This window comes from Herpailurus yagouaroundi, unplaced genomic scaffold, assembly GCF_014898765.1.
Source record: "Herpailurus yagouaroundi ecotype Mexico unplaced genomic scaffold, PumYag 28, whole genome shotgun sequence".
Classification (NCBI taxonomy): domain Eukaryota; kingdom Metazoa; phylum Chordata; class Mammalia; order Carnivora; family Felidae; genus Herpailurus; species Herpailurus yagouaroundi.
The window spans coordinates 129025624-129040212 of NW_024412376.1; the positions used below are offsets into that span (position 1 = coordinate 129025624).

The 14589-nt window shown below is 41.7% G+C and overlaps 1 protein-coding gene across 1 annotated transcript in view; it reads left to right on the forward strand.

The window, feature by feature from the left end:
* Positions 1–1440: 1440 nt before the first annotated feature.
* The window catches only part of GABRA4 (gamma-aminobutyric acid type A receptor subunit alpha4), a 68008-nt gene continuing 54859 nt past the window's right edge, over positions 1441–14589 (forward strand). Inside the window, exons 1-2 of the mRNA XM_040484510.1 lie at positions 1441–1970; positions 2387–2505. Of these exons, the coding sequence (XP_040340444.1) occupies positions 1885–1970; positions 2387–2505 (205 nt within the window). The 5' untranslated portion in view covers positions 1441–1884. The remainder of the gene's footprint in view (positions 1971–2386; positions 2506–14589) is intronic.

Here is a 14589-nt window from a genome sequence, read left to right on the forward strand (position 1 = left end):
ATCTCTATATTTCAAATGGATATTGTAAGAAAAAAATAAAATTCTGTTCTGAAAGTATAAGAAAGCATTCAGATTGAAAAAATAATATAATGTGATATAATAATATGATGTATTATAAGTTTTTATGTGTAGAGTCTGTGGAAACAAATGCTTTCATGGCATATATGGGGAGGACACTAATATTTTCATTTTTCGATGAGAGTAAGTTTGAATTTCATCCAAATTAATTAGGATGGATCTGGGAGTAGGTAATTCATTAATTTGTTTAATTGTTCATTCAATAAATATTTATTGTCCTTGTACTATGTGGTAGGCACTGTAATAAGAGAAAAAATATCCACAGATAAATCATAATTACCAGCCCAGACCCTTAAGGGGTCTTTAGAGAAGAATGACACAGACAGAATTAGGATGAAGTATAATAAATTCCATGAAGGAAACAATATAGAATATCACGGAATACATACCTCTGCGATTAAGCACTTTGGGCGGTCAGAAAGGTTTCCCCTTTGCAAAGAAAAATTTTAATGACGGTACTGAAACAAAACCTGCTGTTTTCATGTCAAATCAGCCCAGTAGTCATCCAAATTTGAACAAACCATCAAAGTTCTAAACAGAATATAAATATTGGTGGTGACAGTTTCCAGGGAACTAACTTTTTGGAAATCACCTAGGTCATTGGTCCATCATATGCAAATTTCCACTTGCATCACTATTAATGTGAAAGACACCTTTCCCCTTGGAACCAATAATTAACGTTTTAAACAGGTCTACTGAGCCCCTCACCCCCCACCCCCCACCACATTTGCCTTTCTTCTGTGTCTCTCCTCTGCCTCTCCACAGCCATCCTTTCCTGCCCCCTAAAGCGGTCAACCGCAGGAAGTCAGGGAGCTCTATCATGAAAGAAAAGAGCAGGAAGTGTCACCAAAAGTGAGAGTGATTTTGGCCCGACGTCCTTCGTCTTCACCTCTCCTCTCCTCTCCAGCAAAGGATGGGGCAGCAGAGCTGAGCGTGTGTGTGTGCCAGGTGGGAGCGAGTGTAGTAAAGGAATGTGTTATGTTCACAGCAACAGCTTGGCAAACGCGTTGCGAACAGAATGAGGCTCAAGTCCACTTGCTAAGTTTGGCGCGAGCGTGCCCGGTGAATTGCAACCCCTCTCTCTCACCAGGAAGAATCATCTTTCCTTTGCCGCCCCACTCCGCCCCAGCACCTGAAGGGGAGAGTCCCAAAGTTTGTTTCCGTCCGTCCTCGATCCCCTGTGCTCACCGCAGTCTCCCGTCCCCACGCCCAGCCATCCTAATGCCCCCGCTCCTTCCCCTCAGCCTTGAAAATGGGTACAAAACAGGACCTCAGACAACCTGAGAGAGGAGCTTCGTTGGTGAAATCCAAACCCCAGCAGGAAGCGGCGGGGGGGGGGGGGGGGGGGGGGGGCGGAGGGAAAAGTGGAGGCTAGGCACTGCTGTGGGCGGGGACCCGCTTAGGGTTGGGGGCGGCGGACGCCAGGAGGGGCGGAAATCCAGAGTTCAAGGTTGGGAAGAACTCGCTCAGCCTTTCCGTGCCAGCGCGCTGAGGTTAACCTCGGAGGCTCCACGGTGCGGGCACGAAAGGGTGTTGAGCGGTATACATAGCTCTCCATACACATTGAGAGCTCAGCGAGAAAAGGAGGGGGCGAGGAAAGGCAGGTTCCGCCTCCCCCTGGCCCGCGTGCACACACGCGCCCACCGCGGCTCGGGCTGGCTGAGCGCGGGCGAGTGTGAGCGCGGGCGAGTGTGAGCGCGAGTGTGCGCACGCCGCGGAGAGCCTCTGCCCTCGCCTCGCACCCTGCTCAGGGCATCTTGAGAGCCTGGAAACGTGAACAGGCTTAAAGTATGGCATGTTGCAAAGATGGTTTCTGCCAAGAAGGTACCCGCGATCGCCACGTCCTCCCGGGTCAGTTTCGCCCTCCTGCACTTCCTTTGCCTGGCGGCTTGGTGAGTTCTTTGGGGTCCTGAGGGGCAAGGGTGGAGAAGTGGCCAGCTCCGAGCCCCCTCCGGCCGCCGCCCCTCCCAGGGCAAACCAGACCCTCCTGTTTCCGCTGTAAGGTCAGGGACCGAAGCTAGGCTTTTCTGTGACCGCGTAGACGCGGAGAGCAGAAGGGGCACCGGGTGCAAGAAGAGTGTGGGTTTGGGGGTGCGTGTGCTCAGGGTGCGCCTTTCCCGACCATTTCTCTGTCCCCCCATCCTTCAGACCTGCCTCTTGTAGCTTGGGGCAAAAGTCTCTTTCCCTAGAAGATAAACCTGTTTCCACCTGTTCTGTAATCGATTCTTAAAACAACCCCTTACGCCGTTTTCTTTTCTCTCTCTCTCTCTCTTTTTTTTTTTTTTTTTTTTTTTTTTTGCGTTTGCAGTTTAAACGAATCCCCAGGACAAAACCAAAAGGAGGAGAAATTATGCCCGGAAAATTTTACCCGCATCCTGGACAGCTTACTCGATGGTTATGACAACAGGCTGCGTCCTGGATTTGGGGGTATGAAAGATTTCAAACGCTCAAGTGTGTCCTGTCTGTCCCTCTCTCGGTCTGCCTGTCTGTCTGTCTGTGGGAATATCATTAGGTATGCCTCGAGTGCAAAAATGGAAAATCTCTTCCCCTCTCTCTCTCTCCCTCCCTCCCTCCCTTCCTCTCTCTCCCCGCCCCCCCACCTTGATGAGACCTCTGACAAGAAGACCGCCTCCACCCTTACTTTCCCATCTCCCTGCAGACTCAGAAGCTTTGCCTCTCCCCCACACTAATTACCTTCCGGGACCTGACTGCTGGGTGGGGGAGGTTGGAAAGAAAGAGTCAAAAACGGGAACGTGGGGCTCGGCTGCCCAGCTGCGCTGCGCCCTGAGAACGGACTTCCCCTGCACCTGGCCGCTTCGCTCAGAGCTGGTTGTACTTGAGGCAACTGATCCGAAGTCCCTTGTCCTCCCACGTGGTATTTGTTCCTCTGCCAAAACCTCGCCACCGTGCTCTACCTAGGACAAGAATCTGGGGCACGAAGCTGCCTGCTCTGCTAGAGAACCCAGTCCTTTCCTGTTCTCTTACACAGTGGGATCAATTTTTACTTCATTTGGGGAGAGGTCATTTACTTCCCTCCCAAGACTTTGGAGTTAGAGGTGTTTCAGCTTTATTTCTTCCTTAAGTATTTTACAGTAGCTCTAATTAACCCTACTGCGCATCCATTAACCCTACGGTTGCTCTTTTTCATATTCATATTCCATTTGCTTATATAATGAGAATTTATGTGGCAAGCATTTTGCTAGGCACTGTGTTCACAGAATCTGAAGATACAATTCTTAACCTCAGACACCCGCTGGGTCCAGTTCAGGGAGAACACGTGACTTCACCCCAAGTGTCAGTTCAGGACCCGACCACCAAGTCCCTCTTCTTTCCAACTACTCTGAGCCTACTGGGAAATGAGTTGATCAAGACCTAGGCTGTGTCTTAAAAGAGCCTCGAGTAGGAGTAGGAGTAGGAGTAGGAGTAACAATAATAAGCACTAATATTGTATTTATTTATTTATTTATTTATTTATTTATTTATTTGAATTGGCATATTCACCAGGCATTTTATAGGCATTACTGAGAGTAAGTTATTACCATCCCCATTTTATAGATGAAGAAATTTAGGCTTGGGAGGCTAAGTAACCAGTTCAAGTTCACAGTTGGTAAGTGGCATGGGCAGGATGTGAACCCAGGTCAGGTTGTATATTTATAAGAGACAAACCCATGAAGATGGAGATGATATCAGATGCTATGTGGTGAGCATCACATGATGTTAGCAGCACAGGGGACTTCAAGCTTCCTCCTGAGAGTGTATAAGAGATAGGATGATGAGAGAATAGAGAAAGTGAACGGGAGTAGGACAGTCCTGGGAATGAAGACAGAATTAGACACTGTCTGTGGTTTGAAAGAATTATCAGAAGTAAAACAGAATTGGATAGAGTGGAGCTGGATGATTCTTTGGAGTCTGACTAGTCTGGTTCTCCTCATTTGACAAATGGGGACACTGAAGATTAGAAATGGAAAGTGATTTTACAGGGACACATAGCATATTAATGGTTGTCTGGAATCAGGCTTTCTGATCCCCAACTTTTTTTCTGGATTTTATTGAGAAGGTGCTAGGGGGCCATTGAGGGTATTAATTGATTTTTTGGCGTGTTGACAGTGACAAATATGGATGAGAAGGATGAAAGGTTCTCCTCACATTGCCTCAGCAGTAGGATGCTCCGCACTGCATTTGCCTCCGTGCAAATCGGGAAAGAGGCTTCCTTACAGAAGTGAATCATTTGCCAGCGCATGATCTTTCACAAGTGATGGGGAAGTTATCACTATATATCCCACCCCCCCAAGAAAAAAATTTGCCGAGAATATTTCAGACAATGTGAAGACTATATTGTCTCCATAAAAGAGGATTTATCTGCCCGTAAAAGTTTTAAACATGACATTTGAAGTAAGGGGGAAGAATAACAGAAATACGAAATCACAGGAGTTTAAATATTTATTGGAGAATTGATGTACCTGCACATAAATTAAAGTGAAAAGTTACAACTGAAATGGTATGGTTTTATTATTAAATGGCAAAAGTTACAATAGTATCTCCCCCGTTGGTTATAATGCAAGTATAACTCAAAAAGAAGAAGGTGTCCGTTGCGGATGAATCCTTTTGAACCAGCTATCCTCTCCCATGATATTATATAGACAATAAAATGAATGAAATCAGTCAACATGAGCCATTACTGGATTTTGGCCAGCTGCAATATGGCTGAAATGTCTCAAGGGCATTATTAGTCATCTTACTTGTCACTGCTAGGTGATGTACATTACCCACCTGGAAATACTTTTATAGCTTTATGGGAAGAGGTGGAATTCATGTTACTTCGAGTGTTAGCAGTTGATTAATCATTAAAAATGTACGGTGTCACACAATTTTTGGGCTATGCTCATAAATATTTGTGGTAAATGTGATTCATCTTTTTAGAAATGGGTCATTCTCTGTAAATTCACAGCGTTCCAAACATGACAGAGGGATAGTAATTCTCACCTGCAGAAAACTGTGTAATCTGTTTACAGGATGTTATAAACAAGCATCGCTGAAAATAATAAGAAAACTCACACTTAGCACAGACTCTTGGATGTGCTGCAAGTTTGGTCCCTTCTTTGACATTTCAGTACTTTGTGGCAAGTTTGGCATTTTAAAAATAAAATGAAAACAATTCGGATTTTGACCGGTATGCTATAAATACAGATTTACTTCCTGGTTCCTTTAATCCCACTTCTGCTCTTTGTAGAGCGTTTACTTTATATCTGTTTATACAACTTAGCTGTGTTCCATTTCAAATAAAGCTAAAAGCAAAGATTTGAATTGAAATTGGATGGTTTGTGATTGCTCAGTAGGCCGGCAGGGGTTGGAATAGATTTGGAAACTAAATTACATATTTTTAACTCAGCAGCACAGCTTGCAACCGGGAAGTAAAAGGAACTGAAATGGTTCTCTTCTTTTCATCCCTCCAGGGTCTCCTCTCCCTTGTCTCCCACGTTCTCCCATTGGAGAAGAAAAGGGGAAAAGGTGAGAAGAGAAGGAAGGAGGCATGGTGAGAGAAGCCAGATTGGGACTTCTGAAGGGGCATAGTTCTTTTGGCCTCTGACAAATCAGTCTGCCGTCATCCTGAAGTAGCTTGCACCTGCTTAGAAGTGGCTCACAAGTGAAGCTCTCCACAAAGAAGCTAGAAAATCAGTCCCCTGTGCTCTTAGCCACTTTCCACACTGTTACATGTGGTCTTAAAAATGCATAGCTAACCACCAGGAGATCGTTTAGGAAGTCAGCCCTTACCCACTTCCATTTTACTGCCGGATTACGCTACCTTTGTGCATTTCCATCTTTTGAGGCACGTGGTCTGGAATAATAAATGCTTCCATTAGAGACAGTTGCCTTAGATCCTCTTGCACAAACTCCCTGAAATGGGAACTGACCATTAGGTCAGTTTTGCAAGGTTGCTCACCAACATAGTAGAACTCCACATTAGTGGAGTCCTCTATAGTTTTGAATCATTTTTTTAAGTTTATTTATTTATTTTGAGAAAGAGAGGGAGAAAGAGAGAGAGAGAGAGGGAGAGAGAGAGAGAGAGAGAGAGAGAGAGAGAGAATCCCAAGCAGGCTCCTCACTGTCAGCGCAGAGCCGGATGTGGGGCTCAGACTCACGTGAGATCATGACCCCAGTGAAAATCAAGGGTCCCACGTTTAACCAGCTGAGCTTCCTGGGTGCCCCAAAACCTTTTTGCATATAATGCTTAATAAGATTAGCAGAGATAAGCAGGGTGGGCATCCTCCCTATCTTAGAGGGGAGGCTGAGAAAAGTTCCAATGAATTGCTCTCAAGAACCCTAAAACTACTCATAGACAAGGCCACTAATACACCAGGCAGCTGGTCTATTGCGACATCCACTTCTAAGGCTTTTTCAAAACATCCTCTGTTTACCAAGAGTGGAATTTTCATTAACATACCTTCTTGTTTCTAATTAGGTTATTAAAATAAGCAAAACTACATTTCCCTCAAAGGAGTGAAATGAGAACTTTTATTCTAAAGCTTTAATAACATTTTAAAATGGGAAAGCAAATATGGAGAAGTATATATACTTTGGTATATTTGGAACATCTTTACTATAGAAATAAAAATATTCTTGCAATGTTTCACATGATCCATATCCTAACCTGAAAATTAAATTAATGCACTAACCTTGTGCTAGCTTTATTGAGTCTACAGAGAATATATTTTTGAAAGTATATAGACGAAAGAACACTTAAAATCCACAGGGTGACCGAAAAATAAAGCTTCATTCTCTTTTGATTTGTCACACCCACTTACGCATTCATTTGTTTAACCAATACCTATTGAGACCACTATGTATCAGGAACAATGTGAGCTTGTAAAGATGTAATTCTGAATCAGACACAGGCCCTCGTGAACTATATGGCTAAACAGTGTAGTAGAGAGATAAAACTACAGAGAAACAACTAAATAATTAAAGATCTCCCCGTGGGACAATCCAATAGCATGCTAAGGTAGAGAATAAATTGGATAAGGGGTCTATTTCAGCACAGTGGTCAAGAAAGTCTCTTAAGCTGAGACCTAAGGGTGACAGATATAGAAAAGGTAAGCAATAGTTGTTCTCAGATAGAACAAAAAGGCAAGTTTAAGGATCCTAAGGTAGATAAGAATTTAGTGTGATATAGGCAATGAAGGGAGTCCGGGAAAGGGAGTTCCATGAAGGTAGTAAGAAAGCAAGAGGAAGATTCTCACAGTTCTAGCTTGTGATGGTAAACAAAGACCAGATCATGCAAGACCTTTAGTAAAAGAGTTTAGATCTTTCTTTTAGTGAACCCGGAAGCCATTGGAGTTTTTTAGGTGGAGAGAATGAATGACTTGGTGTGACTTTGTATCATGATTCCTCTGACTGCTGCTTAATAAAAGGAAGGATATAGAGGTTGGGCAATACTGGAAGCAAAGAGACCAATGAAGAAGGTTTGTGTGTGTGTGTGTGTGTGTGTGTGTGTGTGTGTGTGTGTGTGGTGAGGGATGGGAGGTTCTCTGAAGTTAGTGGTGGGTTGTAGTAAATGTAGATGTAGTAAAATGGAGTTAAGTGGAAAAAATTAAGATACATTGTGGAAATATAATCGAACTATTAATTGGTGCTGGATTTCATAGGGGTGGTAAAGGAAAGGGAGGAATCAAAAAATGACCCCTGGATTTTTATTTTGAGAAAATGGGCAGAGGAAGGTGTTATTTAAATTAGGGAGGTGGGGAGGAAGAAGAGAGATGGGCGTGAAATCAAGAAATCATGTGTGGAGACGTTGAGTTTAGGATACATATATGGAGTCCTAGCGGTTGTACTTGTTTGGATATCAGACAAGAGTTTTGTTTAGAGATATGCAAGAGTCACCAGCATATAACACTGTGAGAATAGATGCTAAAGAAGAGTATGAAGGCAGAAAGAGCCCTGAACCAAACCTCCAAGAGCATTAACAGTTGAGGAGAGGTAGAAAACAGAATTGCCAGAGAAGGATGTAAAAGAGGAGACTGTGATATGTAGGTGGGCACTAGGAGAGTGTGAATTTCTAGAAGTCAAGAGAATGGAATGTCTTAGGAAGGAGGGATGAGAAAAACCTTTTTCAAAACCTTCCAAGACGTAAGTAAGATAAGTCTGGCCACGTGGAGATATTTCATTTGGTTCACTTTTCATTAACTACTTACTAATCATATAATATGTGCCAGGCATGATTCTAGGATGGCACTGGAATGCATTAGTGAACAAAAGAGATGCAATTCCCTACCTTCATGAGCTGACACTTTAGTGAAAGGGACAGAAAATGAACAACAGAAATAAATAAAATATAGAGTGTCAGAAGTCGATAACTGCTATGGAGTAATATAAAGCAGGGAGGAGTTGCAGTTTTAACAAAGTTGGTAAGAAAGACTTCGTTGAGAAGGTGATTTTTAAAGTTTATTTATTTTGTGAGAGAGGGAGGGAGAGAGAGAGAGAGAGAATGAGTAGGAGAGGGCCAGAGAGAGAGCGAGAGAATCCCAAGCAGGCTCTATGCTGTCAGTGTAGAATCCCACGTGGGGCTTGAACCTAGGAGCCGTGAGATCATGGCCTGAGCCAAAACCAAGAGTCAGGCACTTAACCGACTGAGCCACCCAGGCACCTGAGAAGGTGGTATTTGAACAGTGATTCTAAGTATAGGTAAAAGCATAAGCCACATTTGGGTTGAAGGAACTTTATGTGCCAAAGTGCTAAGCATGGAAATCAGTGTCGCTGCAGTAAAGTTTAGCAGGACTGAAGAGTAAGAAGGGGTTAGTGTGATACAAAGATGAGGTTGTGTAAAGCTTTGCAAGCTGGTAAGGACTTTGCTTTTACTGTGATTCATATCAGAAGTGATTAGAGAGATTCCAACAGGGGCAAAACCTGAACTGCCTAATTTTCAAAAGCCCACCTTGGATTTTGTATTGACAACAGGCACTCAGGGTCAAGGGCAAAGGCAGAGAGGTTTTCACAATTAACCAGGTGAGAGATGATGGATATTTTGACCAAGCTGGTGGCAGTGAAGCTTGTAAAGTTGGAAGAAATGATGGGTTTCTGGCTATGTTTCAAAGGTCTAGTCCACTGACGACAGCTAGGATGTGGGATGTGAGGAAAAGGGAGGGGTCAAATCTGACTCCAAAGTTTTTGACTTGAACGCCTGGAGAAATAGACTTGCCGACACTGCGGCAGAAGCAGATTTGGGGTGTGGATGAACAATTTGTATGTGGATATGTTAAATTTGAGATGCCGATTGGACATTAAGTGGAGGTAAGTCTGAAAAGCAGGGACGATTGGTATGTCACTATATATGGTATTTAAAGCCATTAGACTAAAGGGATCATCAAGAGATTAAGGATGATAGAGAAGAGGTACAAATATAGGACTCTGAAGTCTCCAGTGTTAAGAGGTGGGAGAGAAGAGGAATCTCTGTCTCAGGAAGACCAAGTGAGGAGTGGCCTTTGGGTAGGAGGAAAATCTCAGAGTATGCATACTGGATGTTAAATTAAAAATATATAAATATAAATAGATAGATATAGATATTTGTTTAGAAGAGGAGGTGGGGGTGCATGGGTGTCTCAGTCGGTTAAGCCTCGGACTCTTGGTGTCATTCAGGTCATTATCTCAGAGTTCATAAGTTCCGGCCACCTTTGCTGATGGTGTGGAGTCTGCTTGGGATTCTGTATCTCCCCCTTTCACTGCCCCTCCCCACTCTCTCTTCTCTCAAAATAAATAAACTTAAAAGAAAAAGAGGACTCCCTCTCCCCCCCCTCAAAAATAAACATTTAAAATTTTTTTTTAAAAAGTGGGGGGTGGGGCCTGGGTGGCTCAGTCAGTTAGACGACTGACTTCAGCTCAGGTCATGATCTCAGCATTCGTGGGTTTGAGCCCTGCCTCAGGTTCTTTGCTGACAGCTCAGAGCCAGGAAACTGCTTAGGATTCTGTGTCTCCCTCTCTCTCTCTGCCCCTCCCCCACTCACACTCTGTCTCTCTCTCCCCAAAATAAATTAACATTAAAAATTAAAAAAAAAAAAGGAGGTGGGATTGATCATTTACTTCTTAATGCTCCTGACAGATTAAGAAAGATAAGAACATAAAATTGATCACTACATTCAGCAATATCTGCATGGTCAGTGATTTTGACAGGAGCAGTTTTGGTGCTGTGATGGGTGTGGAGGTCTGATTGGGAGACATTGAAAGAATGGGAGGAGTCTTTGGACATTTGTATTAAATTATTGTACGGGGCAGCAGAGAAATGGGGTGGTAAATGGAAGGAGAAGTAGGATCAAGAGAGCCTTTCTATTTTCACTTATTTTTAATATTTCTAATGCTTATTTTTTTGAGAAAGAGAGAGAGAGAGAGAGAGAGAGACAGAGACAGAGACAGAGACAGAGTGCAAGCAGGGGAGGGTAGAGAGAGAGGGAGACACCGAATCCGAAGCAGGCTCCAGGCTCTGAGCTTCAGCACAGAGCCTGATGCCGGGCTTGAACTCACAAGCTGTGAGATCATGACCTGAGCCTGTTTAAAAGTGGGAGAGATTAGGGGCGCCTGGGTGGCGCAGTCGGTTAAGTGTCCGACTTCAGCCAGGTCACGATCTTGCGGTCCGGGAGTTCGAGCCCGGCGTCGGGCTCTGGGCTGATGGCTCAGAGCCTGGAGCCTGTTTCGGATTCTGTGTCTCCCTCTCTCTCTGCCCCTCCCCCGTTCATGCTCTGTCTCTCTCTGTCCCAAAAATAAAAAAAAATAAAAAAAAAAAACGTTGATAACAGTGGGAGAGATTAAATTATTTTTTTAAATCTGTGGGAATTGTGTCAGAGATATGAATGATATTGACAAAAGGGATTTTCGTGGATCCTGGGCATGAAAACCAGGTTATGAGAGATGGTAGAGTGAATAGAAAAGGAAGAATGAGAGGCAATAATGGATTTTTTTTTTCCCCATAAGTTCACGATGTGAAAAGCAAGAGAAAGAGGGAAGGTTGCCTTCTTTTCAGATGCGAAATATCAGAATACATCTGTAGGGGATCACCTAGTAGGGGATACGTTAATATTACAATGGAGGCAAGGAATAACTGAGAGAAAGACAAGGGTCTATAGAAACCAGAACAGGAATGTACTTTGTTCTCTCAGTTTAGCAAAAAAGATGTACTGCTGCTCTCTATCATATATTTGCATTTTCTTTCGGGCAGGGCAAGGATATGCAACATGCCTTTGGTGTTTCCCAAAGTAGGCCCTGTAAACTCTAGATAGAGCCTATTTGCAACTTTATGGATATTTATTTAGATAATATTTCCCTGGGTTGTTAGTTTCCTTTTAGGTGAAAAATACATCAACCGGCATGATATTACTGCCTGGGCCTTTTTATTATATTTATTTTTAAAAGCCTCTTTTGCACGGAATTGGATTCTGGATTAAAAGTACTTGGTTCACCAATAACATCCATTATCGGTCCACACATAACCTTATTTTTAACTACCCATCCATCTATGGACTCATTCACTGCGATAGAGTAGACACCAGTTCAATCATTAAACTGTACAACTTTGATAACTTCCATCCTGCTATGTAGTCTCCTTCATCTTTTCTCCCTGTCTGCCCCATCAGAAGCAACCACCGCTCCAAGTCCTTTTTAAATTATTTCATAGGTTTTCTTTGAATCTCATTTTGGCTCAATTTTTAAAATTTTAAATTAGGAAATGTATTGGTTTGGAACATGTTATATATGAGCTTTTGGTGTTTTTCTCCCCCCACTTAATTGTGTATGCTAAGGTTCATTCTTGCTGATGCATATTGCTATAGATCATTCATTTGACTGCTGTGTGATATTCCCACTTCATAGGAACTAGTTTATTCATCTTCTCTGTTGGCAGTAGGCATTTTGCTTGTTTCCAAGATTGTGTTGCTGTGAATATTCTGGCCCAAATTTCCTGCTGTAAATGTGCAAAAGTTTCTTTTGCATATACATCCAGGAATGGATTTTTCTGGATCTTAGTGTAAGTGGGAGTTCAACTTGATGAGATAATGCCAAACTGTTTTCTGTGGTAGTTTTACAAATTAAAACTCTCATTTACAATGAATATGAGATTCAGGATCCACAAACCCTTCAACCATACTTGAAATGGTCTTTGATTGTGAAGTAATTAGAATTTTCTGATTTCTAATGTGGTTGGATGTCTTCTCAAACCTTTAATGCCTACAAGAATTTTCTTTCTGTGAATTGCATTTTCATCTTTGGCCCTGATTTCATTGTTTTTTTAAATGCTTTTCTTATTTATTTAAATACTTTAATTATTTAAAAAGGTGACCTGGATTGATAGAAGGATCATAGGACATAGGAAGCACTAATCTTTAATGTCATTTAAGTAAAACTCTATAGCATTCTGTTTTCTCTGTGACATCAATGGATACCTTTTCTTTGTTTACCAGGCAGGAAGGCTAGCATTTCTGTATTTTTTGATGACAAACTAAATTATAGATTTCTTTAAATATATCACTCAAGATTCCTTGTTGTTATTGTACCTCCTAAATACGTTAAATCTCTTGAGTTTTGGAAATACATCAGCAGCGTTTTGTAAGATGTAGCTTGATGCATGAATTTAAGTGGCTGGAAAACCATAAATATGTCCTCAAATGCATAGCTGGGGACAAAATGTGAACAGGATTAACCATTTCCATAATCAGCCAGACACATTAGGTCTTTTTTCCTGGTGTGACAGCAAATTGGACCCTGTTATTGGGCAAGAAATTAAATCGTTATATCCTTTGACCAGGTCTGTACAGCTGAATTAAGTTAATAGTGGAAAATTATCTCATATATTATTAATTGTCTTCCTACTTTGCACCCAAGTTAGATTCATTAATAAGATGGGAATATTCCTTTGCATTTGATCTTAGTAGTCTTGGTTCTTTCTTTCAAAGACTATTGCAGATCACTTTGTTTGCCTTACAAAATGCCAACTACATTTTGCAGATTAAAAATCACTTCCCTATTACCAAAGAAGTCAGATTTTTTAAATAAAATATGTCTTTGATGTTACACAAATGCATGTAACATTATGAGAAGTCCTTCCAAGCTCAAAATTATCTGGTTTCTATGTAATTATGCTCTTAGTAAGGTTGATTTGAACATCCTAAACAGTAGTGTTAGAGGAAGCGTCTCTAAGAATTGCTCTTAATTACATAGCGACCATTATTCATAGAAAACTGATTTATTGGAAACCTATTACGTTTAAGGCCGGAGATTAGTTCTGGGAAAGGATACAAATATAAATAAGACACAGTTTCAGCTTTAATCAGGAAATATTTTTAGCTTAACTGGTGTAACACATGAATCCAAGTAATTTTTCTTTTTGGGAAGTTTTTGAATCACTAGTGCGGTGATACTAAGAACACGGACACATAGTTATTGACCACCTAGTATGTGCAATGTGCTATACTAGTTGGGAACTTCAAGGAGCATTAAGATTTCATTTTACTGTTAAGGGGAGAAAGAAAGAATCAAACAAGCTATGATAAGAGCAAAGACATAGAAAGAGCTGCAAGAACACAGTTCAGAACTTAAGCATAAACAAAATTTAGGTGTAACATAAACAAAATTTAGGAAATTTAGGTATGGCATGTTATGTTGTAGATAGAAAATTATATAAGCAATTAATTATTGTTTCTTATTTAATGATGTCATTAGCATAGTAAAGCCAGAACATATTTTGGAGATCACTACAAGGGGGTTATAATTCTGGCTCTGGCTTATTATATTTAAATTCTGTGAGCTCAGTTTCCAGATCCATAAAATCCTCACGATAATATCACCCTGGGAGGGTATTGTGAAAATTAAATGAAATAGTATATGGAAAGAGGCTAGTATCCTGCCTGGCATGTAGTAGGCCTTCAATACATAGAATATTATATCTCTGTTTATTGCTCTTTGGAAAAAAACCCATTCCCGGTGAGTTAGTTTCACACCAGCATGCCCACTGATCTGTCCACACTCCATCCCCACTGCCATATTCCCAGTATAGGCCACCATCATTTCTCGGCTAGGCTAATACAGCAGCCTCTTATAAGAGCCCTTCTTCTACACTTGCCTCCCTATAATTTATTGTCCGTACAACTGCCAGAGGGATTTTATAAAAAATATAATTCAGGTCACATAATTTCCTTACTTCAGACTCTTGATGGCCTCCCAATGATGAAGGGATAAAAATCAAACTTCCTCACAGCCTAAGGCAGAGCTGTACTGAATATCAGAGGGAGAAAACGTTGGGAAAGAACAGGGAAAAATTGTTTCTTTTGCATTTCTGTATTCTTTTGTTTGGGCTGCCATAACAAAGTATTACAGACAGGGTGGCTTAAACGGCGGCGAGTTCAAGATGTCAGCAGAGGGTTGGTTTCTTCTAAGTCCACTCTCCTTTGCTTGTGGATGGCTATCTTCTCCGTCTTAATGAATCACATTGGATTAGAACCCATCTTAATGACCTCATTTTAACCTCATTCCCCTTTT